Source organism: Alexandromys fortis, unplaced genomic scaffold, assembly GCF_014885135.2.
Source record: "Alexandromys fortis isolate MF-2015 unplaced genomic scaffold, M_Fortis_MF-2015_v1.1 scaffold_237, whole genome shotgun sequence".
Taxonomy (NCBI): Eukaryota; Metazoa; Chordata; class Mammalia; order Rodentia; family Cricetidae; genus Alexandromys; species Alexandromys fortis.
The window spans coordinates 1,144,273-1,170,512 of NW_026068137.1; the positions used below are offsets into that span (position 1 = coordinate 1,144,273).

Below are 26,240 nucleotides of genomic sequence, written 5' to 3' on the forward strand. Positions count from 1 at the left end.
ACTCTGTACATCTTTCCTAATTGTCACTGGAAGCCTGGCACTGGGGCTGACATCTCACTTCTGAGCTTAAATTGGAGCAGAAGGAACTTTGAGCTCCTTAGAAAGACGAGCTGCCTATTAGGAGGGCCAAATCTGATATTTTCTCTTTTTTCCTTTCACTTGATCTATGTTTCGGACAGATGATTGATGAAAACTAAGTCGTCTCAGCTGAAATTGAGGCCCTCAGGCAAGGAGCTGGCACTTGAATGAAGAGCTTCAGGACGGTGGGGGAGTTCCTTGCCTGGACCTATGGGCTGACGTCTCATGCTGCCAAGTCCTCTTCCATCCTGACCTTTGTACAAATATGTCCTGGAAACATCTGTAGACATTCACATAACATCGCTATATTCACAGATGCATCATAGATTCTGTTTCCAGGGATACTGGCATCTTCCCTGCAAGTGTTTCTGTTTAGATGACATAAATGCAGGTGCCATTGGGCTGACTGTTAAGCTCTGTGCAGATGTACACAGGTTGCACGTTAAAGTCCTTAGTTAAACGGTACTCCTCTCCACCTTCCGGATATTCATGAGTACCAAGAATCCGGAAACCGCAGCATGGAAAGTTGCCTGTTGGCAGGGTCTCAAACATGCTACATGAGAGTCTCTTAGCAGGCTTTGTACCCCTGAGCTGGTACAGACACCCCATTCTGTAGCTCCACACCCTCCTGCTGCTCCAGGACCAAAGTGTAGTTGTAGACCAAATCACACTGCACTTGCTTCTTAGTCTAGTAAGTGTGGCCATCACCCCATGAGAACCTTCACTATGAGGACAGCAAAACAAGATGGACCACAGTCCATCCATCCTTATCTTTACAAAAAGGCCTCTATAGGAGCCTCTAGCTATGGTGGGAAGCCCATGAGAAGGCAAACGTTGCCTTGGATGTATAACCCTCTGGGCCCACCAGGAGGAGGCTTGGAAGATTTGGGAACTTAATATTTATGGAGCTTAACTTTACAAAAGAGGAAGAAATTATATTTTGTATGTCATCCCTTTATTTGAAGACAGGAAAGAGATGGTAAAATTTGAAGTTCAGGTATCTCATCATCATTCTGGCTTACAGGACACCAATGGAAGTGAGAACCAGGTCGACTGAGAGCCTCGGCCATGAGCTCTGTCCCACGTTCCAGGTGTGGATGCACTGGGGCTGTGCGACCTCACCACTTTCTTTACCATTCTTCAGTTCCTGTTTATTTTACTCAGCAACAAGACCACAGGGATCCAATAGTCTCCCCTGAAATGCTGCGTCACTGCATGATAACAAATCTGCACCTCACTGTTCTAGGGGTTCCACAAACAACCCTTCAGTGTGCACTGTGATATCTAAACTGGTCAACAGCTCGGAGATCTGTCTGAATACCTCTTCCAAGAGTTCTTCTTCCCCATTAAGGCCATGCAGGAACAGTGGGTATCTCACCCACCCACTCAACTCTGAACCAGGGTGCATATTTGATATCTGAGCCTATGTTAAGAAATGTAGAAGCTGGTGCTCAGTCAGCCTAACTGGTGGGAAATCTTGACTGAGGATGGAGAAATAAAGATGAGGACTCAGATGCATTGCAGGTGGACTGTGAAGTCTACTTGCCTCAAGATGGACATCATCCCCGGAGACGAGGAGCCCTAGAGAGCAGACAACTTTCCATCTTAAGTAAGATGTGGGCATAACATTGGGCTGTCATGTATTAACATCCAGGACAAGCATTAGGGGATAAACTATTGGAATCAAAATGCATGGTGTCTCTGACTTCTGACTTCTGTCATCTTTGTAAAGGTGGTGGTACTGCCATCCACTCGGAAAAATCATGAAGAACGAGCAAAGGAAAACTTCAGTTTTAAAAAGTACAAGCTCAAAAGTAATGTGACCAGGAGGGTTTAGGAATTTGGAATGTGGGAGAAGAGGTCGGGGTCGCAGGATCAGACACAGACCTACCATGGATACAAACTAAAAGCTGGTCACCTAGATGCTACATCTGCTGGGCACTATCCAGAAGACATGTGGAAGAGAACTCAGAGTAGGAAGGAAGTTTCCTCTGTGTTCTATATGGGATCTTCTCTGCCCACAGTTTTCAGTATAGTGATTGACTCTGATGCAGTCACTCGGCCGCATAAAAATGGATTTGCAGTTATTGGAAAATTTGGGGAAATATTAAAAATGAACAGACAATGACTTTTCTCAGACACACGTTGACTGTTTTGCCCATGCAGGTTTTGCTTGAAACACTTAGGGAGCTGCTTTCTTTCTTTAAAGTTGTGAATTTTAAAATCATTTAAAAAGAACTTTATGTTTAGAAATATATTTATTATGTGCACGATGATCCAAGGGATTTTATATACTTTCTCAGCAGAGCAAGAGCATGCCCTGCTGGGACCAGGGCAAGCTCCTTGTGAGTCTGTGGTGCTGATTCCGTACACTCTGGAATCGGGGGGAGAGCTGAGAATGCCCAGTGCCGACCTTTTCACTTAGCGAATCTCTTTATCTTAGACGCTATCATCTGAGATTCTGGTTTGTTTATGATCAGATGCTATCAGAAGCTTTCACCCCCTCATGGGGTCCTGCTAATTAAGACATGTATTCTCAGGCCGGGGCCAAAGTTCAGTAGCAGGCATTTCCCTCCCTCCTGAAAACAAACAAACAAACAAACATTTCTTCTTCCTTTCTCCGGTTTCCAATAACTAAAGTTTTATCAATATGTCACTATTTCATGGCTTTTATTTTTGCAAAAATACTCAAATGTACTTATCAAAGGCATCAGCAAAGCAAAGGATGGTAGCCCTATTTGTTTGAGAAAGGCTGGGCTGGGGTGAAATTACTCAAAGTCAGAATTAGAGATAGGAAAAGTAAAATATGAAGTCAAACAAGGAACTGGGGAATATTTTCCAATTAAGGAAGTCTTCTCAGCGATTTGGTGACTAAGGAACCTTACAACAGAGCCTGTGGAGACCCATGGAAGAAAAAAATCATAAGTTTCTCACGAAGTAAGCTTACATATGGGGTGGGGTACTCTGCTGCATTTCCCATGGTTCTGGGTACCAGACTAGTTATTCTGACAAATTTTCTGGGCATAGGTGAGTCGGAGATCTCAGAGTAGAAAACTCACAACTGAGGTCGCACTGATGGGGCACAGCATCACAGAGCCTGCGCAGCTGACCACCAGGTGCTCAGGCATCCCTACCACCGATTTCTATGGCAGAAAAACAGCAAGAAGCAAATGTAAGCAAAATGTTTCCATAGAACCAAAACTTCTCTCTTTTTGCTGTCACCAGCAGTGTAGAAGTCGCACCAGAAAAGATGAAATTTACCCTGTGTCTGCCTTTGATATTTTTCAGACAAAACCTCCTGGGAGCTGTATTTTTGGCTCACACATTACTTAAAATGTGGTAACAAATAAGATGCTTTCTGTAAAGGATAAATTTATTCAAAGTAAAATAAGAACTCCCTTTTAAAGTAGTCCTACCCCTGAGATATCACTTCAAAAATAAGTATCTTTCTTATTTATCTTTAGTTCTTTACTTCTACGTATTGCATTTTAGAGCAGGCTTTGTTCATCCCTTCAGTGAGCGTGTCTGAACCCTGACCATGCAGATCACTTTATTTAGCCTGATGGATAAGAAAAAGACAAGATTTCTTCTTTCAGGTTTCATAATGTAGAGATTCGTGCTTATAAATAATTATTCAAATAGTCACAATAAGAAGGGAATCAGAAAGAGTTCCATTTGAAAGAGGGCAGAACAATAATGTCTTTCTGGGTAAAGTGTGCTAGGAGGGAGGACCACTGGGAGCTTTGGGGACACGCACTGGGATTGTGGCAGAATGTTCCCATTGGGACACATGAGCTGAGAATCCCATGAGTAGTGTGCACACAAGAAAGACATATGAACCAATGTAGGTAGAATGATGACCAACTAATTAATGAGAACAATCTCAACCTCAATTCAAAGTTGAGATGGCGGTTAACAAATAAAGTAAAAATAAAACTCAGTGTTTCCCTGCCTGTTTGCGACAGTGAGGAGAGAGGCAACATGAGGAGCTGAGTTCTAGAGGGCTGGAGGAGAAGCGGGTGCCGTCTCTACAATGATCTCCTGTCTTCCACCTCCAAACATACTCGGCAGAGACCGGCAATCTCACTGCTCGGAATCCCACCCGAGGCAATAGAGATTCTCTCTGTAGTACCTTTTAAATTTCAAAATGACTGGAAATGTTTTTACTATTTAGTCAAAGATCACAGAGAAACAGAAACGATGTGGTGATGATTGTCTATCTGTACCTATTTATATATAGAGAGAGAGATCAGTATCTGTCTATATAATTAGAAAGAAATTATATAAGTATTGTAAATATGCAACTGGAGAGAGAATTACGTAAATACTATGGGTGTGTATTTGCGGAAACTTACTCTAAGATATTGGCTCATATCACTGAGACAACTTGACAAGTCCCAAGACTCTTGGGATAAGGGCCAGGAAATGGATGTCACAGCTTGTCTGGGGCAGCAGAATTGTCCTCCAAACAGGGGAGGCTTTACGTAAAGGCTTGAGCCTAATGGATGAGGTCATCAGCGTTGGGGGTAATAGTGGGGTGTCAGACCCCAGGGCTGTTGCCACTCACAGCCAGCCTCCATCCTCTCAGGCATCTGAATGTTTGGTCACCAGTTAGAGTCACTATTTGGAAGACCTAGGAGGTGTGGCCTTTTTGAGAAGTGTGTCCCTGGTAGTGGGCTTTGAGAGCTTAAATACTCTTCCTATTCCCAATGTGATTTTTCTTTTTCTGCTCGAAGTCTGAGATATGGACCCTCCGCAGTTCCTGCCACCATGCAGGCTGCCGCCACAATTCCCTGCCATTGTGTGCTCTTGCTCCTCTTAAACCATAAGCCCCAATGAACTCTTTCTACTGTAAGTAGCCTTGGTCATGGGGTTTTCATGTAGAAATAGAAAAGTAACTAATGCACCTTGGATAACATTTGACCACATATCTTAACAACTAACAGTTCAGCCAAGTTGATAACAACTATAGTACCAAAGATATAAAGTTAAATATCTCATGCTACACCCCAAAGAGTGCATTATAGAATAATTAAAATGATGTAACATAGAATTATATAGCTAAATCCTGAATATACTGATGCTGAGAAAGCATAGCAGGGAGTGGATGGCAGTGTATTCTGCCACCCCTGTCACGTATGTATTGTGCCTATGCCAGTCACAGACTCGCGCGAGAGGGAAGTCAGAGAGACTTTTAACACAGATAGGTTACCTATGCAAATAAACCTTGTGAAACATTTCTTTAATTATTAGTCATTTAATGTTAGTGTACATGCATGTGGATGTTTGTGTGTTCAGGTGAACATGTGTGTGCAGTTATGCATATGTTTGTATGAGTGTGGAGATAACCTCAGAAATACTGTCTACTTCTTTTGAGGTAGGGCTTCTTGTTGGACAATTAGGACACTAATCAGGACAGACTGGTTGGCCAGCAAAGCCCTCGGGGTTTTCCCCAGTATTTGGATTACAGGTATACACCATCATATTCAGATTTTTTACATGGTTCTGGGGATCAAACTCAGGTCCTCAGGTAACAAGCACTTTACCGAATGAAGTCTTCCCAGCCTCTCTCTAGAGTTTTCAAAATCTGATTTTCCAAATTATTCTTCTAATATCTTGGGTTATTTAAGGGGAAAATAGAGAAACTATTTATTATCATCAATAGCAATAATATTTGTATACAGACAAATGAATTATAAAAAATTCAGATAAGACCCCCACAATGGTAGACATAACAAATTAAAGTGTTACCTCAAAATAACTAGCTGTATCCGTAACCCAGGCTATGTTCCAGATCAAATTTCCACAGACTGGCAGCTCAACAACATAGTTTATCCTCTCCCTGCTCTGCAATCTGGAAGCCTGAGACAAGGTATGCCATGGTAAGATCTGGTCGCAGGCTCTCTTCCTGGATGTAGGTGACTGCTGGCCTGTTCTGTCCTTTCATGATGAAGAAAACAGGCTATCTAGTCTCCTCTTCTCGGGATAGCATCATCCCATCTTCAGACTCATGACCTCATTTAACCTGCTCCCTTCCCCAAAGCCCCCACATGCTGGGCTCTGAGCTTCATAAACCGGAGAGAGACCTACTCCAGCCCAAAGCAGTTTGGTCAGGGAAGATTTAGCCAGTGCATTCCATGAATGCTGAAATGGAAGAGGTAGAAAAGTCACCTTGTGGTGAAGGTCCACAGGACAGTTAGGGAGTGACACTTGTGACTTATTAGGGGAGTTAAGGAGAAAATATATCACACTGCAGATTTTGTCCAGACGAGAAGATGAACAGTGTCTTAGGGAGTCTCGACCAGTCTTCCTCACAAAGGATATGAAAGTCCAGTTTCTTTTCCGGGTTATTTTTATGGAAGAAATATGAGTGTTTGAATGCCTTGCTTGGAAGGACAATTCAGGCAAGTTCTACAGGGCCCAGCCTCCTCCCCACACCACCCCTACTATGCTGTATTGCTCCTCCCTCTAGTGGAGGTCTCACCCCTGCCTGGTAAGGTCAAATCACCCTATAAAGGACTTTGTATCTGGTCTCACAGTTCCCAGACATGACAGACACTTCAAAAATGTGTGACAAAATAATACATCATTTAAATTCTGGGTTTTTCTAAACATTTGAATACATTTATATCTCTTAGTTTAACAGGATTTAGGAAAGTGTCTCAGCAAACTATAGGAGCGAAAGAAAAATCTATCTGTACATACTTAACAGATACTCACTGGAAATTTTTTCATTGGCCCATACTATGCTAGTTAATGTAGCTATGAAGATGTGTGCAAGAGTTGAGGACCTTATAGACAGGAGAAATCAGCACATAAGGAACATCCACAATACAAACAAGACTGTGACTCAGGCCTCAATAGACTGAGAGCACATTGAGCAAAAATTGTTCTCTGAACACAGGTAGGCGACCTGGGAAAAAGGAGTGTGGGATCCTGTTGGTAGTGTGTCTGACACCCTGATCCTTACGATCTGGAATGCAAGACTGTGACGGTCACATCCCGCTGTCAGAGGTAAGAAATTGGTCCTCTCGATGGGCACTTCCAGGATGGCCGAATCCCCAACACTGATCCAGCTATAGGCTCCCAGGAAGCCTGTAGAAGAAGAAAGAAGCTGATAGTTTCAGAGGTAGTGTTGAATGGCAAAGGATGCTAATAGTATCAAAATAAGGACCCCCTCAACCTCTCATCCTGAGGACTATGTTCTTAAGACTGTGTTTGTAAACAGGACACAAACTAGGGTCTCCTAGGAAGTGGCAGCTTTGGTTGAATTGCCTGTGTCATATTGACCTGTGAGCATGTCTGTGGGGACATTTTCTTGATTGATGACTGATGTTGAAGGGTTTAGACCACTGCTTATGGTTCTACTCCTGAGCACCCGGTCCTAGATTGTATAAGAAAGTAGGTTGAACAAGTCCTGAGAGCAAGCCACTCAGAAACATTCCTTCATGGCCACTGCGTGAGTTCCTTCCTCTGGATTCCTGACTTGAGCTCCTTCCTCGGCCTTCTTTGATGTTGGACTGGGATGCCAGTGGTTTCTAGGTTCGATGCTAGATCCTACCTCAAAAGGTAAGATGAGGAAGATACTCTGTTTTGATCTCTAACTTACACACACACACACACACACACACACACACACACACACACTGAATCAGTCAGTCCTAGGTGATGGAAGGAGCCTCAATTCCACTCCTGCAAGCAAGGACAACAAAAGCCTGCTTCATCTGAATGCCAATCTTTGAAATGACAGTTAGATGAACACAGGGTTTGAACTCTATCAGCTGATTAAATCAAAGAAACTAGATCATCACTTAATAAATACCTCCAAAATAAAATACATTCTCAAACTAGGAATCAACAGTTATCAAGAGGCCTTAACATTGTCAGTTCTGAGTAAATTCAGCCATTTGGAAAATTGTAACCACTGAAATGGAAAATCCATCCCAGTGATTTGGAAAATTGAAGCTATTGTCATTCTAATCGATACAGCTGGTCCCAGGTCCAGTAGGTTCTAGTGCCCACTCTTCCATCTCAGACTGCCAGAGACCATCCCCTATCCCTTCTGAAAAAAGGAGACAGTGCTTACAATGAAACTACTAAGCAGTAGCTAATTCTGAGTAGAGCCCTGTCTTAGTCACTGTTCTGTTGCTGTGAAGAGACACCACAACAAAGGCAGCTCTTATAAAAGAGAGCATCTAATTGGGGGGGGGGGTGCTTACAATTTTATCATGGCGAGAATATGGTGTCACTCATGGTGCTGGAGCAGTAGCTGAGAACTGCATTCTGATCTACAATGATAGAGAGGGAGAAGAAGAGAGAGACAGAGACAGAGAGACAGAGAGAGAAAGAGAGAGACAGAGAGACAGGTAAGGGCTTTTGAAACCTCCAAGTCCACACTCGGTGACATACTCAGTCTTCAACAAGGCCACACCTCCTAATCCTTCTCAAAGAGTGTCATTCCCTGATCACTGAGCATTCAAATATATGAATGAGTCCACAGTAGGGGGCATTATTATTCTTGCTGATGAGCCCTAACACCAAAGAGAATTGTCTGGATCACATACATGAACAATTCACTCAGATGAGATAATCCTAGTGTCCTTATGTGAAGACAGCCTCGTGAGAACATCTAACAAAGAGTACCATGTAACTACAAAGGTGAAACTTGGGGCAGCTCACCCAGAATCCCAGAAGGCTGCTGAGACAGTCGGCATGTCCAGGAGCTGAGGGTATCCGGCTTCAGAGGGAGCACTTTGTAGATATCCAGTTCTGATTCTAGCTTCCCAGAATTGTGAGAAACATTTTTTCTGTCTCCGATACGGGAAAGACAGCCACAAAAATCAGATAAACTTTGCTATAAGTAGTGACACACACTACTAATCTCAGCTGGGCTTCTAAGGTAGGAGGGTTGTCATGAGTTCAAGGCCAGCCTGTGCTAAAGAATGAGCTGCTGTCTCAAAAAAAAAAAGTATTAAAATAAAGACAGCAGGTAACTTTTATTCAGTACTCAGATCATAGACACAGCAGTTTTTACCTGCCTTAACAGGTAGCTGTGGGACTAGAGAGATGACCCAGTTAGTAGATTCCTGCTGTGAAAAATGAAGACCTGAGTTTCGATCTCGAGCCAGGTGTGTAGCACACATCTGTAATACCAGCACCGGAGAGTCAGCATCTGGTGGGTTCTTGGTGCTCACAGCGGAACCAGGCTAAAGGAACTTGTGGGTCCCCATGTTACTTTCTCATAATAATAATAATAATAATAATAATAATAATAATAATAATAATAATAATAATAGGTAGAAAACAATTGGGAACGATTCCTGGTGTTGACCTCTCCCCTCAACATACACAGGCACTTGCACCTGCATGCATGCACACACACACACACACACATACATATATACATGAAGACTTGTTGAATATATATATGCACACACACATATATATACATAAGTGTATATATATTTATATCTCACAGAGATGAAATTTAAAAGATAAATAAGAACAACAAATAACTTATTAATCTCTAGATTATGAGGGGTTTAGTCTCCAAGAAACTAGCGACTAACCACCCTTCTCTAGTTTAATGTCTGCCCCCTCTGGAAGGGTGAGAGAGCCTTCTGCTTTTCTCATGCTGGCTATGCAGGCTCTACCGGGTGCACGCTTTCCCTTTGATCCACTTACTGTGTTTGATTTGCTGTTTAACTAATTTATGTTCTCTCCTTTGTTCCACCCTTTCATCTAGTTATTGGCTTAATTTATTCTTCCTTTTCCAACTGCCGGAGACAGATGTTTGCCTCACAGATTTTTTTTAACCTTTTCTTTTTGTAATTAGAACTTGAAGACTGTAAATTTTCTTCAAGGCATGATTTAATGGTAAGTGGCGAACTTTGATGCGAAAGCCATGGCGTTCATATTGAGTTCATATTATCTATGAATTTGTGCTGTAATTGTCCAGCTGTCTATGAGTTATTTAGAAATTGATCTTTAACATCTAAATACATGAAGTTGAATAGTTAATACTTGAAATTTTATTTTGAGCTTAGTTCCTTTATTATGATAGAACAAACTCCTATTACAGTCATTTGAAAGACACCTTTGGTCTTTCATCCATAGAAGGCTGTACTTATTTAAATGTTCACTGTGCACCCAAATGAAAACACCACTCTAGTTTGTGGGTGCAATGTAGAAGACAGGTTTTCTTTAAGACATGATTCAAGCCTGTGATCTCCTTCAGTTTTTAAGTGAGGATATATTAAGAACATATTAGACGTCTTCTATTGAAAGTGTTTATCTTTTTAGCACATAATTTTCTTAGGCTATGTCGCTAAGCTTTTGAATGTTATGAAGTGTCGATATCAGAAAGCTAGTTTGTGATAAAGCACTGTTGTCGTTGCGTTGTGAAGGCGCCCTTTGATGCCTTCTCTGAAAGACTACTTTGCCTAATACTGACATGGACAGATAAGGATTATCTCGGGTGCATCTTAAAACTCCAACCTTGCTCTCCTCCATTTCAGCCTTTGCCTGGCCGCCTCTGTGCTTTTTGTAAACAGTATACACCTGCTGTGGTCTTACCCATCCTCAAAGATTGGTTTTCCTTATGTGTATCAGTCCCATTTTAACAAAGTAACTGATAAACTGCACTTCTGTCAGCAATGTTACTATTTTCCCACAGGTCTGATCTTCTATCCTGTATTTCTTAGCTTACTTAATGCTAGGATCATATTTCAGCTCTAATTTTTCTTCACTTCCTTTGCCTTCTATGGTCTTTATTTCTTCTCTTAATGACTATTTATATTTAAGGTACACATCTTTGTACCTTATGAATATGCTGGAAATATGCTGGAAATGTTGGACAAGACCGCATGGCTGCCTGTTGGTTCTGGGCAGATAAGTGCTTGTGGGCACGATCTGGCAGGAGAGCAGGATGCCTGAGGCTCAGATGTCAGAGCCCACTGTTCTGGCTCATGGGGTCAAAGATTTTGTGGAGCTGAAAATGCGTGTCTTCAGGAGCAAGAGCTTGAGAAGTACAGTACCTGGCACACGGTGCAAGTTCAATACAATGCTGAGAAAATAAGGAGTAAATGAGACAGATATGTGGCCCTGATTAAGGAATAATAGTAAAAGAACCCTGCTTTCCTTGTCTGTGTCTGGGTGTTCTGGGGAAACCCAACCATAGTCTCTGAATTAAATGTTTCTATAAGAAAAAAAATCAGAACCTCAACTTGTTTATAATCCACTTACTTTATACTGTAGTGGGAGGCGCCTCTTGTTCTTCCTGGCGGCCCGACTAGCTTAGACCTGAAATAATTACACAGAAACTGTATTAATTAAATCACTGCTTGGCCCCTTAGCTCTAACTTCTTATTGGCTAACTCTTACATATTAATTTAACCCATCTCCATTAACCTGTGTATCACCACGAGGTTGTGGCCTACCAGGAAAGTTTTAGCATGCCTATCTCTGGCAGCGGATGTATGGCATCTCTCTAACTCTGCCTTCCTCCTCCCATGCTATAGGCCAAGCTGGTTCTTTATTCATTAACCAATAAAAGCAACACTCAGACAGAAGGAGCTCCACACCATTATATAATCCCAACTCAATTTATGGAGACAGAAGTGCATCAGATCAGAGAGAGTCTTGTAATTACTTCTATTACAGCATAAATTAGAAAGAATGAACATTCTTCAAGTAGTCCTACTGATTCCATTCCCTATGACAATCTATGGGTTTTGTCACATGAGAACATCTGTGAATGTTCCTGTCTGAGAGCAGAGCCAAGAAACATTGTTGGGACTGATTCCTGGGCAAATGAAATTCTGCTCAAAGTCCTTTCCTGTCCTTATATTGTGTAGAGTATCTCTATTCTACTTTTCTTTTAGTAGTTTCATAGTTTATGCTTCACACCGAGGTTCTTGGTCCATGTAGAGCTGATTTTGTGCAAGGTGATAAGGAGGGGTCTCATTTTCTTTCTTTTACATCTGGACATCCAGCTTTCTTAGAATCATTTGTTGAAGGTGCTGTCTTTCTTCCAGTATGTGCTTTGGTGTTCCTTACAGTTCTAATTTGGGGGAATATTTTGAGAAGTATTTGTTGTGGTTCTTTAAATGTCTTATGGAATTTAGCTCTGAATCCATCTGGACCTGGACTTTTTTTTAAGTCAGGAGACTTTTCTTATTTGTTATGAGTCTTGAAGTCACTGATCTCTTCTTGGTTTATAGTTTATTTCTTTACGATCTTCAAGTTTAGTTGAGTATAGATTTTTTAAAAGGATTCCTTATGGGTTTTTTTTTCTGAATTTCTTGATGTGTTTTGTTCTGTTTCTCTATTCATATCTAACTTTGTTGATTTGGGTTTCCTCTTTTGGTTAATCCAATTAAGGGTCTGAGAACCTCTCTATTGTTGTTTTAAAAAGAAGCTCTTACATTCATTGATTCACTGTATTGTTTTGTAGTTTTTATTTTTATTTCATTAATTTCCCATCTACTGGTTCTGGCCTTGATTCATTCTTTTTCCTCAGCAATCACCCCAAATGAATGCAAATAACAGATCATGAACTGGACTCAGGAGGATAAACTATATATGTATGGAAGAAGGGGTCATGAAATATGAAATCAGGAATTGGAGAAGGAATAAGGGTAAACATAATACAAATGTATGTGTTCTAATGTATGAAACCTCCAAATTAAAAACAATTCAATTATCAGTCTTAAAGTCCAGCTGAGCACTTAGGGAACCTAATCCTGTGGAGAAAACACGGAGAGCCACCTCTGGCTGTTGTTGCTTTTGTTTGTTGTTGTTTTTGTTTGTTGTTGTTTATCCCTAACTAAAACCCAACATTTCCTTTTTATCGCAAGCAGGAACTGCAAACCACAGTGGCTCAAACATTTTCATATCACTGTCTTTAGGAGGTTTCAAGAAAATCACTCATGCATCGTGAATCACAGCTTCAAGTTGTTTGTCCTGTTTCCTTGTGACTGCTTTGTTTTAAATTCTGTATGTTTAAAGTGTTGTTCTTCTGGTCTGCCTTCACTGGTCTTCCCAAGAATTCCAACCTCATGATATAGTAGCACTTGGAGAATGAAGAGTGAACTTAATGGAAGTCAGGGAAGGAACGAGGCCAGGCGAGACAGAGACAGAAAGAAAGAGAGAGGAATGAGAGAGCATATAACACTGTGTGAATGCAGTAAATTCTATAAAGAGGCAAACTGTTACATTGTCCCTACTGAAGTTAAAATGTAAGCCAACAGAAGCCTAGGTATGTAGGAGAAGTCTCAAAGAAGCTCACAGTATCTGGGAAGTGAAGAGGCAGCAAGATAAAGCCAGTTTATGAAGGGGCGACACTTGAAAAGACAAGCAGGAAGTTTTGAATAAATAACACAACTAAAAATTTCATAAACAAAATATGATTGACTCAAAGAAGACAACATTCAAGAGGAAAAATAGACATATTAGAAGTAGCAAAATGGAAGATAAAAATCTACATATGTAACAATCTTGATGAAAGATTCCAAGAAACACTCCAGTTAGATTCAAAGAATGTCAGACAGCCTGAGAATAAGTGCACAGCAACGTATGGCTAAAGGAGACTTTCTGTTACACAAAGCCTGTAACACAGGAGGAAACATCTTTCAGTTGCTTCACAGAAGAAGTTGTGGCGTGAGCCCCTGTCCCTAATACACTCCTGACTTGAAGAGTGTTGTGCTGTGTGGACTTAAGTTGTGTCTTTTCCTTCCTTCCTTCCTTCCTTCCTTCCTTCCTTCCTTCCTTCCTTCCTTCCTTCCTTCCTTCCCTCCCTCCCTCCCTCCCTCCCTCCCTCCCTCCATCCCTCCCTCCCCTCTTCCCTTCCTCTCTTCTTCCCTCCCTCCCTCCCTTTCTTGTTAACTTTTGAAATTATAATAAAACCTCTTTCTTGGGGAAGACCATTTTCCCACTTTAAACGTTGCCCAGTTACCTGCATCTCTTTGTCAATGGTTGAGGCCTCTTGAGCTTTTCCCCCTTTCTTGTTAGCATGCCCATTGTTTCAAGTCTTGGTTCGACAGCCATGTTCATGAGACTTCATTGGTAATGATTCTCTGACATTTCTAGGAGACACAGTCACACAGCAAACTTCCTGCCCTTCTAGTTCTTACAGTCTTTGCTTACCCTCTCTTTTGCAATGATCCCTGAACCTCAGGTGCAGGATTTCTGTTACACACTGATCAATTGGAACTGGGAACCACAGGATTTTCTGTTCTCTGCATGTTGATCAGTTGCGGTTTTCTGTAATGGTTTCCATCTGTTGTGAAGGAAATTTTCTTTGATGAGGGGTGAGAGCTCCTCTTATCTGTGGGTCTAAGAATAAATATTTAAAATGTAGTTAGAAATTACGCTGGTTTAGTAAAGTGGTGGTTGGAGGTTTTCCTCCAAGATCTATGACTTTACTAGCCCTGAGTACTTGGCTCTTTCCAGTGCAGGGATTCGTTTCTCTCTTGTTGAATGATCCTTAAGACTAATTTGAGAGTTGTTGGCTACCACGAAGAAATGCATGCCAATATTGCACCCTTAGAGTTGTCATGTCATGCTGGTCATTGTCGTGTATCATAGCTGGGTAGGACAGATATTTGCTTCCCTCCCTTGGAAGCCTGCTTGGTTCCTTCCAGTATCGTAAAAGTTAAAGTTCTCAGGAAGGAGACTTTCAGGTCAGTTCCAGTTTGGTTTCTCTGGGTCCTGTATCCAAAATACAAGGTGGCTTCAGTAACAGGGACTTAATTCTCACCCCTCAGAGGCAACAAAGGCAATAGTCATGGGCTATAATTTCAGGCAGTCTCTTGGACAACTCTGACCAACAAGTCAAAAAGGGCTTCTTAATGCCGGTGTTTGGCTTTTGTTAGTCTGTGCCCCTTGTGGGGGTCATTATCAAATGAAAAAGTTTTGTTAAAGCTATATATGTACATTTATACCATGACTACATATATTATTGATATTTTCAGCTAGTTAATAGTACAATTCCATATGAGTTTTTTAGACAGTCTTAATAATGTTTTACCAGCCTTTCTCTTCCTTCTGCATTTGCCTCTCTCCCTGCTCCCTAGTTAAAGCTCGCCTCTGTTTTTCCCATAGACTCCTTAGAACTCTTGTACTCTCATTATTTCCCCCTCTACTGCCAATCACCCCCTTTGACTTTCCTTGTGTCTGCAGTTACTCTGTTATATACCTGCATCTGAAGACTTGGAGCTAGAGACCTTAAAGTCGTTGTCCTTCGCTAACTTATCTCTGCCCCCCCCCCCCCCCGCCCATCTCCACAAGTTCTCAAGAAGGTGGGTCACCTCAGTACTTCAGTCTCTCCTCGCTATCTGATTATTCAACACAGCCAGGGACTGTTGTGTGACGCTTTCCTCTTCTGGATTTTGGGGAAGGCCACCACCCAGTTCCCCAATAAACCACACACAGTGGCTTATTCTTAGTTATGAATGCTTGCCTTAGCTTGACTTATTTCTTGCCAGCTTTTCTTAAATTATCCTGACTAACTTTTGCCTCTGGGCTTTCGTCTTTCTCTATTTCTGTATACCTTTCTTTACTTCTTTCTCTGGGGCTTTCTGTAGAGCTGAGTGACTGGTTCCTGATGTCCTCCTCTCCTTGTTCTTTTATTCCTTATTTCTCCTATTTATCCTTTCTGCCTGCCAGCTCTGCCAATCTTTGCTTCTGCCTTGCTATTGGCTGTTCAACTCTTTATTAGGACTATCAGGTGTTTTATTTTATTTTTTTTCTTTTTCTTTTTTTTTCAGTCTTCTTTTTTCTTTTTTTATTGAAAAAATTTCCGCCTCCTCCCCGCCTCCCATTTCCCTCCCCCTCCTCCCACTCCTCTCCCCCTCTCCGCACTCCTCTCCTCCTCCCCCCACTCCATTCCCCCTCCCTCTCAAGTCTGAAGAGCAGTCCAGATTCCCTGGCCTGTAGGAAGTCCAAGGTCCTCCCCCCTCCATCCAGGTCCAGGAAGGTGAGCATCCAGGTGTTTTAGACAGGCAAAGAGTCACAGCTTCACAGAGTTAAACAAATGCAGCACAAACAAAAGTCACACACCTGAAAATAACATTCCCCAACAAAAGACATCCTGCTCATGTCCTCTATGGAAAAATGTACAAATAAGACTCTAGCTTTGCCATCTCTGGAGTTCTAGGGCCACACTAGAGCTTCATCAAGTTTGCTGTGGACCCAAGGCGTAATTCCTGACATGGTGCTACTGACACACAGATCTGCTTTCACCAGTGTCCATCCCCTTTGTGGCCCATGGTGGCATTTCCAATGGGAGTTATACCAACCTCTGTCTCTCTGAGTAAGCCCATGCCACATACTACTTCATGGGGGCAACAATACTATCATAAACTATCTCATGAAAAACAATGTTATTTAAAAATTACAGAACCAAAACTGGGTTTGAAACCTTGCTATACCTTTTGGTATAATATAAGATAATCATATAAAAAATGGCTAGAGACAGAAAGACTGAGAATTGACAAGGATGACTGAGTTTTGATGTGTTAAAAAAAAAAAACAATAAAACCCATTTAGTTGAAAAGAATTAAGTATAAAAAAATGGTAAGTGAAAATTTTGTCAACTTAAATTTGACATATTAAAACTATGATTATTAATTAAAATAGCCATAAGCATAATTAATATTTTAATGAAGTTATAAAAATACCAAAACTAAGCTTGAAAGAAGTGATAGCATGAAAAGACAGTTTGCGAAAATAGAAGGATTAAATTAATGTGCTGAATATTCTTCCCAATTGTCATGGTCCGGGGCCAGCCTAGACTATAAATTATTTCTCTGACCAGAGGGGAGGCTTGGGAATAACTGAGGCACAGTTCACACAGCAATATCAGGAGGGGTCTCAGGGTTCATTCAAATCCTGAACCCCCTCCCACCCGTGTTTATTATCCAAACAGCTTTTATATCAAAAGGTAAACCGAGGGGAAGTTCATTAGCATTCTGTTTCCGGGGTAGCAGGACATCCACAACAATGTCATGTAGACGGAATTAACACCTCTTCCCCAGGCGAGCTCTGTCTCCCACAATTACAAAGAAAGAGCAGAGTGACATTAGCATATCCTGACCCGTTGTTTAGGATGGCATCAGTTTGTTTGGAAAGGCCAGGTGACCACCTTCTGGGTGGCAAGTGCAAACTGTGGCCTTAAAGTCTGGCGGCCAAAAAAATGTAGAAATATGGGCCTGTATAATATGGCCCTACACCCAATAAATATAAAGAACTCAAAAAATTAAGCCTGTAAAATGTGGAAGGAAATAATAATAAAATGGATGAGCAAAAAGCCAAAAAAAAAAAACTTTTCAAGAACACAGCCCCTACACACACACACACACACACACACACACACACACACGCACACACACTCACATGCATATGCATTCACACACACACACACGATGAAGTTATAAAATTGCCATTTGTCAGCTGTCACTGCAATGATAGACATAGTCAAGGATCATCAATGGACATCTCCACTATCACACATGTGACATCCCAGCCCCTATTAGGAGATCCACTCCTGCTGATGCTCAAATCCCTGTGTCTTTCTTTATACAGGGACTGTATATTTCTGTCCTCTCTGAAGTTATGTCACATGGTAGTTATTGGTTCTATCTTATTGTTTGTTCTGAGAGAGATGAGCTGTCTTGTACATTCATTCTCTGGAGGTAAGTGGAAGAGAAGGATTCAGACCTGATTATGATTGGTGGGCTACCTGATCTCAGAAGACCTTCATGAGAAGACTCTCAGCTCCTGAGTCACAAATACTATGTGTGACAGTTACTCATTCTTGAGGTGTTGCCCCTCAAGAAGTAGATAACTCATTCATGTTTATGGTCAGAAATGTACTACTTAGTATCTATAATATGTATTACTTATTTTATAGTGGATAAGTCTGAAGTCACTAACTGAACCAAGTGATTTAATTAACATGATGAGAGTTGGTGAAGATTTAGCATCATGCCTTCTAGTCTGATGTATTGTGATATTTATATATATTCCCAAATATATATTTATATTAATATATAATTATTATATAAATTTTATATAATTAATATATAAAATATAATAATTATTAATGAAGCAAGGAAGAGAGTTCAAATAATCTCAAAATATCAAGACTAAAGCAGTCCTTGGCACAGTAATACATGACTCTGAACTGAACCTAAAGACAAAGAAAGCAAAAGAGAATGGGCATTACTAGGAAAATCTGTATAATTTGAATTAATCTTTATTATATTACCAAAAAAATCTGTTGGATAGGACCACAGTTTGGATGGTCAATATTTCCCCAGGTCTATATGTCAAAGAGGCATTTTGAATATTCCCTGAGGTCTATGTCCCTGTGTGTCACCACACAAAGCCCTTTTCCCCTTTAGTGGGCAGGACTGATGGTCAGTCTTTCAGCTACTTGTTGTGTCCCTCTGATATAAACAATTAGGCCTAAGCTGCCTGACAGCCTCTTCCCTTCTGCTTCCTAGAAATAGGCTGATCATATCTTACAGTTAATACTAACTGTCAACCTAAGAGACACAACTTAGGTGTCACCGCTCTAGAGACAGTAGGACCTGGAAGAACAAAGACAATAAATGAGGTGAACTAGCCTCATGCAATAGCCAACTTTATTCAGAGTCCCAGACAATTTATACTCTGAGGGTTAAGAAAGGTCACAAGAGTAAAGTTCTCATGAGTTCAAGCTGTCTACAATCACAGATGCAAACTACATGGGACAAAAACATGTTTTTTTAATAGAGGCATAAACACTGAATTTAAAAACAACATCTATCAATGAGTAATCCGAAGTAAATCCACTTCTGTCCTCTGCACTTGGGAGGATCACAAAAACTCATTCCAAGAACAAGTCCTTGTTTTGAAGAAAAGGAACTCACGAGATACTTGCCTTGGAGTATTATCAGCAGCAGTGAGAATTTTTCTCACAGGACTCCATTCCTGAGCTGGACTCTGACAGCTGGGCATGTTATTGAAGGAGTTTTTAGATGGATTTAAGAGAAGTGGGGAGACACACCCTGAAGGAGAGTGGCCCCAAGGCATGTACAGGAGTCCTGGACTGGGTAAAAAACAGAAACTGAGTTGAACACCATCATTCATCTGTATCTGCTTCCTTAGATACAATGTACCAGCTGCACCCAAATTCCCCCTGTCAAGGCCTCCTTACTTTGATGGCTGTGTGCTGCCTTTACAATGTTTCTGTTAACGTGGGATGAAGATAATAGTTAAAGAGACACAGACTCTCTTTGGTGCACATTTCAGAATGAACTCTACATGCACCATGGAAACTTCTGGGCCAACCTGCAAGAAATTCACATCACATAGCCCCTCTCAGGATTTTGGATAGTCAGTGTTTTACTGTTACTTTTATGAAGGGAAGCCCTAAAGCATAGGAAACAGTAATGCAACTCTATGAGCAGCCCTTTGAGCACCAAATGCTCAAAATATGAGCTATTATAGTTAAAACTTTGTTGACAAAGGTTTCTGTCCCACCTCGTCCTGCAGCCATTCAGTCCCAAAGAAACACACAGAGGTCTTTATCAGTGAGGCATTCTCATCTTGCTTCCTCTGTGTCTGGGTGACAACTGCAGACTGAGCCTTTCCTCTTCCCAGAATTCTCCTGTTCTGTTGTCCCGTCTATACTTTCTGTCTGGCTACTGGCCAATCAGCATTTTATTAAACCAGTACAACTAGCAAAACTTTATAGGGTACAAGACCATTGTCCCACAGCAAACCTGAATTGTATAGCTTACCAAGGCAGCCTAGTGCAAGCAAAGTATCCTGGATCAGAGATCATGGGATGATCACAGAAAAAGCTTCAGTAATCACCAAGAAAGACAAAGTATTTATCAAATTAATAATTAGCTTGAATTTGATCAAAAGATATTCATGTTTATTTACTTGCAGTATTTGAACTAATACCCAGTCTATCAAGTCTAACATGATGAATAACCAAAACCAAATTAATAATTAGCTTGGATTTGATCAAAAGATATCTATGTTTATTTACTTGCAATATTTGAACTAATACCCAGTTTATCAACTGTAACACAATGAATAACCAAATGCTTGTGTCTTCTTCAGACCATGTGATGAACCTTCCCTTGGTAATTTGGGTAAAAAGTCTCTTTAGACCTCTGATTTCTCAGAGATTAAACTCATGTGCTTTTCAAAATGCAACTTCAAATGAGTTACATGATCTCGTGCCCATTCTAGGTTATTCTACAAATACAAATTGCTTAATATTCCTCATCCAGTCACGTAAGGCATATATTTTATACTGGACAAGCATAAAGGGATTTCTGTAAGCCTTTGTCCATGGACCAAAGCTGTAGAATTTTAGGCTGAAGACTGGGAAATCTGAACTGCCTTGCTCCTGTGCTTCTGGGTCACAAACCTGGGGATGCTCAGTGTCCAATTGTAAATAGTTTGTTCCACATTTGCTTGTCCATCATTGACCATATGAAAACCACATATTAGATTTCCAAGTGTCCCTGCCTATGCAGCAGTAAAGCCAAGATGAGCATGTCAGGATGCCTGCCTGTGGACTGGGGCTTTTCTCAGGTGTTGTAAGCCCATTGGTGAGGGTGCAGGAAGGCACAGACTTTTAGCTCAGACTAGTGTCTGCTGGCCCAGCCACAGCCTGGGTTCAGGTCCTGAGACAGGGAAGAGGCATCAGTGCAAAGAAATGAATTGTTTGATCACCAGATGAATTTCCCACAAGTGACCGGCCCTGAATAGCTCCAGGCATCTTTGTTTATACATCAAAACAAGCATGTTTTCCCATACTAACAAGTTTTTCCCATCTTCCAACCTATAGCGAAAACAAATATGTCAAATATGGTTTTTTCCCCCAACTTTTACTTCAGAACATCTTTAAACCCAAAACAACAGTTATCATTTTGCCAGCTTGGCCAAATACCGAGCCAGGTAGATTCTGTCTTTACAAAAATAAAGGTGATAAACATAGGCGCTCATTTGCAAGAATGCTATTGTTCGAAACATATTTACAGAAATAGGGGTGACCAGCCTCCAATCCTGTCAACACTGAATTAGAACAGCTCCCGCTTCTGAAGTGACAGCTGACATCCCCAGGCAAGAAACCTAAGAAGCATCAGCCCCCAAAGAATTTTAGGAGAAGATATTCAAGAAAAAAAGGGGGTGTCCAGGAATGATCATATCTGTCCCATGCATGATTGGCAAAATGGCACTAACACCGCCAAGAGAATCATCAATATTACAAGAGAGAAAAGACCATGCAGGCTGTGTGGTCCGGCTGTTTTCTGCACTGTCCTGAAGTCTTCCGGTCCTTGCCAAGTGAGATTGTCCCCGTGGGCTTTTGCCTCATTGGACAAGCACTCATAAAATGGTTCAAAACTCGGCCGCACGGCTCCCAACAGGTTTCCATTTCCATTTATACTAGGATGGTGTGGATATATAGAACTTAGTATCGCTTTTATGATATTTCTTTTGACATAAACCTGATCAAATATGAGAAACTCTTAACTGAGACTGGAGGCTTTTTGGAAAATTTGGGAGGCAAGATGGAATCAGGACCCAGTCCTGTACATCAGAAGGAGTCTTCACAGTGATTGGGTACTGGGGTCTAAGTAAACGCCAAGAGGGGGCACCCAGGAATGGAGACAGCTGTGGCCGAAGGAGTGGGTACTTTAGTATGCTTTCTTTTTCTAGAAAGTGGTTCCCGAGGATGTCCTGAGAGTTGTCAGGCTAGGTTATGGTGTTGAGATCTACAAAGACCAAAAGGACCCACGATTGTCGTCAGGACAAAGCGTTGCTACCCTCAGAATCTGAGAAGCTTTGCCAGTGGAAGTGGTCCCAAAGCATCCATAAGTTCCAATGGTGGTATCATCAGAATCTACCCGGAACAACTTCCTAATCTCTTTTGGCTCAGGTGCCCTCTTAGCCTTTTGACCCTGCCTCAGCTCTGCACTTTGCTTGCCAAGGTGGGAAAGCGGTGGTCTCTGCAAGAAGATGGGAGCCCTCCTTGCTGCTCTCACAATTTACTCCTGCCAGCTCTGACTGGAGGTGGAAGGGCAGAGCTGTTGGGCCGGGTTACCGGGCATAAGGCGGGGCTTGATGGTAACGGGCGGAGCTTGGTGGGCGGTGAGCAGGGTAGTAGGGGCCGGGCTGCTAGAAGGTGGGCGGGGTTCCGTGCCTCCCCGGCTCGCTAGCGCAGTGGCTGCTGGCTCTGTCCACCCCAGCCCATCCAGAGAGGGGCGCGGGCGCCGTGCAGGCGCTGGACTTGGGAGCTCCGGAGCCCGAAGCGCGCGCCTAGCCGCGTGGGCGGCGATGAGCGCCGAGGGATCGCAGTCCCTGGCCGCCCCCCGCGGGCGTCCTAGTCACCTATTGGTGCCCGCGCGGGTGAGTGGGGGTCCCCTGGAGGCCCTCTTCTGCCACCCCTGAGTCCCTTCGGTCCCCCTGTTTTCCCTCCTCTTCCAGCACCCCCTCCTTTCTTTGCGTCCTTGTGTCCCACTATCCGGGTGGCTCTTGTGGGCGGGGGTTGGCGCTGGGCCCTGGGCACAGTGGACACCACTAGCCCCTGGGCACCGCAACCTCGTCTTTCTTACATCACAGCTACCAGCATGCAGGATTTATTTTTCTTATCTTGAACATCTGGGTCATGGGGCACAGGTGCTTTCCTTTACTGCGTGACAACTGTGGTCTTCCAGAACGTGGGGTTTGGGCTTTGCCCAGCTTTTCTTGCAAGGAATGGTCCCTCTGGCCCCAGGCAGTGGCTCTTGCAGCAACTCCGGCACTATGCGGGGTTTTTTGCTGTGCCCCTGATGGGGTGTGGTGCCAACTGCCACTGCCTGTCGCTCGGTCCACGAGATCAGGACCTCCAGAAACCAAGGGGACGCTGATGGGTCAACTTTGCAACATTATTTTAAAGAGTCTATTTTAGCGCCTACCCAACACCCCTCCCCCATCCTTATTTTTTTAAACAAACAAACAAACTATTGATTGACAAAACCCAGAATTGTTGGCTTAAACAAAAACGCAAAGTTCTTGGAAACCTTCAAGTTGCCACCCACACAGCACAACCGAGTGTTCTGGTGAGGGCGCAAGACGGCAGCTGTTTATCACGGCCTTGGGAAGCTGTGCGTGCATGCCTGTCCTGGGGTGCAGTCACACCTCCTCTTTAACTTTGCTCCAGAGTCCAGACCCTCAGCCTTGCAAGAGATGGAAGTCCTTTTAGGGTAACGAAGGTTTCTGAGGTTGCAGGCAAGAGTGGCTGTCCAGTCTTCTGAAACAGGTATTGCTCTGTGGTATGTTTAATGCGTTGAGACCGATGTATCTGCTTTGTTCTAGTAATTCCGTCGACGTCTTCCACGCTTTTGGTGGAATGTGGTAGGATTCTGTCGAGGTTGTTTTGGTTTTTTTCATACTTTGTAATGTGAATAATAACCCAGCTACAGCAAATGTGACTCAAACCTTAGAAAACACACTTGGATTGCCTGGAAACGGTAGGAAAAAAAAAAGCGCAGAGGCTCAGGAGTCACTGGCTTTCGGTCGTGGTATTCTCAGGACTTTAATACGGCGTCCTCCCATGGTGCATTCTGGGAAGCAGTCTTGCAACAGGTCTTGTTAATAACTCTTATAACTAGAGGAGGAATTGAACTGGTTTATTCGCCTTTGAACCTACCCATGAGCTTTGGCAGACTTCAGTTTTAGGTGCATGCATTACCTGGAAGCCTTTGAAGAGGCTCATTGAACTCCTGTCAGTCACTGAAGTTGCTAGACAGTGCAAGACCTGCTCATGTGTGACAGTAGCCTTGATGGTGTAAGATGGCCCCTCGGAACTGTACTTGAAGGAAACTTTCGCCACCGTTGAGGCCACGTACCTCAGTCATCACGCAGAACACACATGAGATTTGCTGGGATGAGTGCTAAACCCCAATGAGTGGGGCCTAAGTTCTTAGTCAAAGAAAATCTGCCAAGTTTGACATTGACACATTCTTAGCAACACAACATTGTGTTGATTGTACTTCATGCTTCCGCACTTGAACCTTTGATGGATGGTGCTTCCATGTTAATCACTGGTGCATAGTCATCGAAAAAGCCCTCAGTTTCTTAGCAATTGCTGTGCATAATATTACCAAGCTTCCAATATCTAGCTATGCAATTGTTTCAGAGCAGAACTTAGTGCATCTACTTAGAAAAGTAATTATAAAACAAAAATGGAGGAAACCTATTGTATTCCTACTTTTAATTGTTTGTCTGAAGTCAAAAGCTTAATATATTCCTTGTAATGGCTGCTTGTTTGAATCGCAGCAATTGGATTTGGTGTCTCACACACTCTTCTAAGTTAGGTCAGTTCACAAAGTTCTGCTCCGAGGATCAACCATCTCATAGACTGAGAGTCTGCAGTTCTCAGCAGGACTTGTTTTTCTGTTTTTAAGTGGTCATCCTTCAATTCATAACAGTGTGAAGCAGTAAAGTACAGTTTCATAGGATGGCATGCCTTGCCCATGGGAAGGCGCACTTAGTAGCGCCATCACTTAGCTGTTTTTCCAGAGCTGCCATTGCTGCAGAGATGAGTTGGGCGAGCACTGTAGGATCCTGTTACTACCCTTCGTTTCCTGCTGCTGCTATGTGTCCTTCCTTCTTACAGACACGTTCTATCTCAACTTGGTGCCTGTGACATCACAGGCCAAACCCATGTATTTTTTAAAACAAAGAGTTACCTGGCTCCACCTGGAGACTTGTCTCAGAGTGAACATTTAAACAGGACCTAATTTAGAACACTGGGTTTACTTGTCAAAAAATATCAGAAATTAAATTTCCTTTTTTCCTGAAATATGTGACACCCTCTTATATCTACATATTAACATACTTTTCAGTTTTTATATAGATGTATTTTCCAAGACAACTCACATAACCGCCATTAAGAAAGGCTGGAGGGGACAACATTGAAGCGCAAAATGAGAGAGAAGTCATGGCACTCCGACTCTTTGCTGTTAGGTGCTTACATTCTCTGGAGCCTGCTTTTGTGCTTTGCTGTAGTTATTTACATATATAGTTAATTACATCAGGGAAGGTGAGCTCCCCGTCCTTCCTGCTCCCTTGTGCCATGCTGTGTGGGCACCCAGGAAGTGCGCTATACTTACAGTGGGTAGCATTGGAGAGAATTAGCAACCCCAGCCTCGGAAGCCCCCCACAGCAGTTCTTAGGGTCACTTGCATTCTGACACCAATCACCCTTAGCAAATGACTGTCATTTACAACTTCCAGTTTCCATATGATCAGTGTAGTACATGGTGAGGCCATGACATATGCATACATTAGTCATACATAGATACAGTATTCCAGTATTGCGGAAACTGGCTATTCAGTTAGACTGAGCATTTTTGTTGCATACAATGAAATAAAGAAGGTTTCAAAGGCCTTCCAGGGAAAAGACATTCATAATTTCACGGGGAAGGCACTTGGGTTTTATGCCCCTGAGCTCTTTCCCTGTGGTCCTATAAGCTTGCATTGTTTCCTGCCACCAGGAGGTGGCGCTGTCTCCTCGGCCTCACTGGAGTCCCATTCAGACCTCGGAAGCCGGCTTAGCCCTTCTATTTCTGCACTAAGCTCCCCTTGCTGACTTGATCCCCACTCGCGGACATTCCTGGCTTCCTCTGGGAGCATCTGCTGTTGTTCTTCTCTACCCCAAGGACACACAGGGCATCTCTGCAATCCTATCCTGCCGGTGACAATGACTTCCTAGCACTACCATCCGGCGCGCTTCAACACATGCTATTAAAAAGTGCTGCGAGGATTATGTCATTCTTTTTCAGTTCGAATTTCCGTGTTTAATATTTCTTCCCAGATCTGGAATTATTATTCACCCGTTACATTTTTATTAGGCGAATAATTAAGATTTAAGGAAAGTGACTATGCCTTTTAGCTTACTTAAGGCTGTAATTGCAAAGTTATAAAGATGTCAGGTTATACTCTTAACACATAAGGTATTCTAATTTCAGAGACTGCTTACTCCAAAACTGCTGAATTTTCACTCCGTTTCCCTGTTTTATCTCCATTACCTTTGCTTGCCTACATCTTATTTGTCTTATTATTTTCAGTAATGTTTTTATTGTGGAAGAACGATGCTGATTCTAAACTGTC

The 26,240-nt window shown here is 42.4% G+C and overlaps 1 protein-coding gene across 4 annotated transcripts in view; it reads left to right on the forward strand.

The window, feature by feature from the left end:
* The first annotated feature begins 22,299 nt into the window (after nucleotides 1-22,299).
* The window catches only part of Sntg2 (syntrophin gamma 2), a 203,156-nt gene continuing 199,215 nt past the window's right edge, over nucleotides 22,300-26,240 (forward strand). For 2 of the 4 annotated variants that reach the window (XM_050126549.1, XM_050126548.1), the window contains exon 1: nucleotides 22,300-22,494. In XM_050126549.1, coding sequence (XP_049982506.1) covers nucleotides 22,423-22,494 — 72 coding nt within the window. In that variant the 5' untranslated portion in view covers nucleotides 22,300-22,422. Of the gene's footprint in view, nucleotides 22,495-23,260; nucleotides 23,387-26,240 lie in introns of those variants that run through there. The other 2 variants (XM_050126551.1, XM_050126552.1) reach the window with 2 other exon arrangements.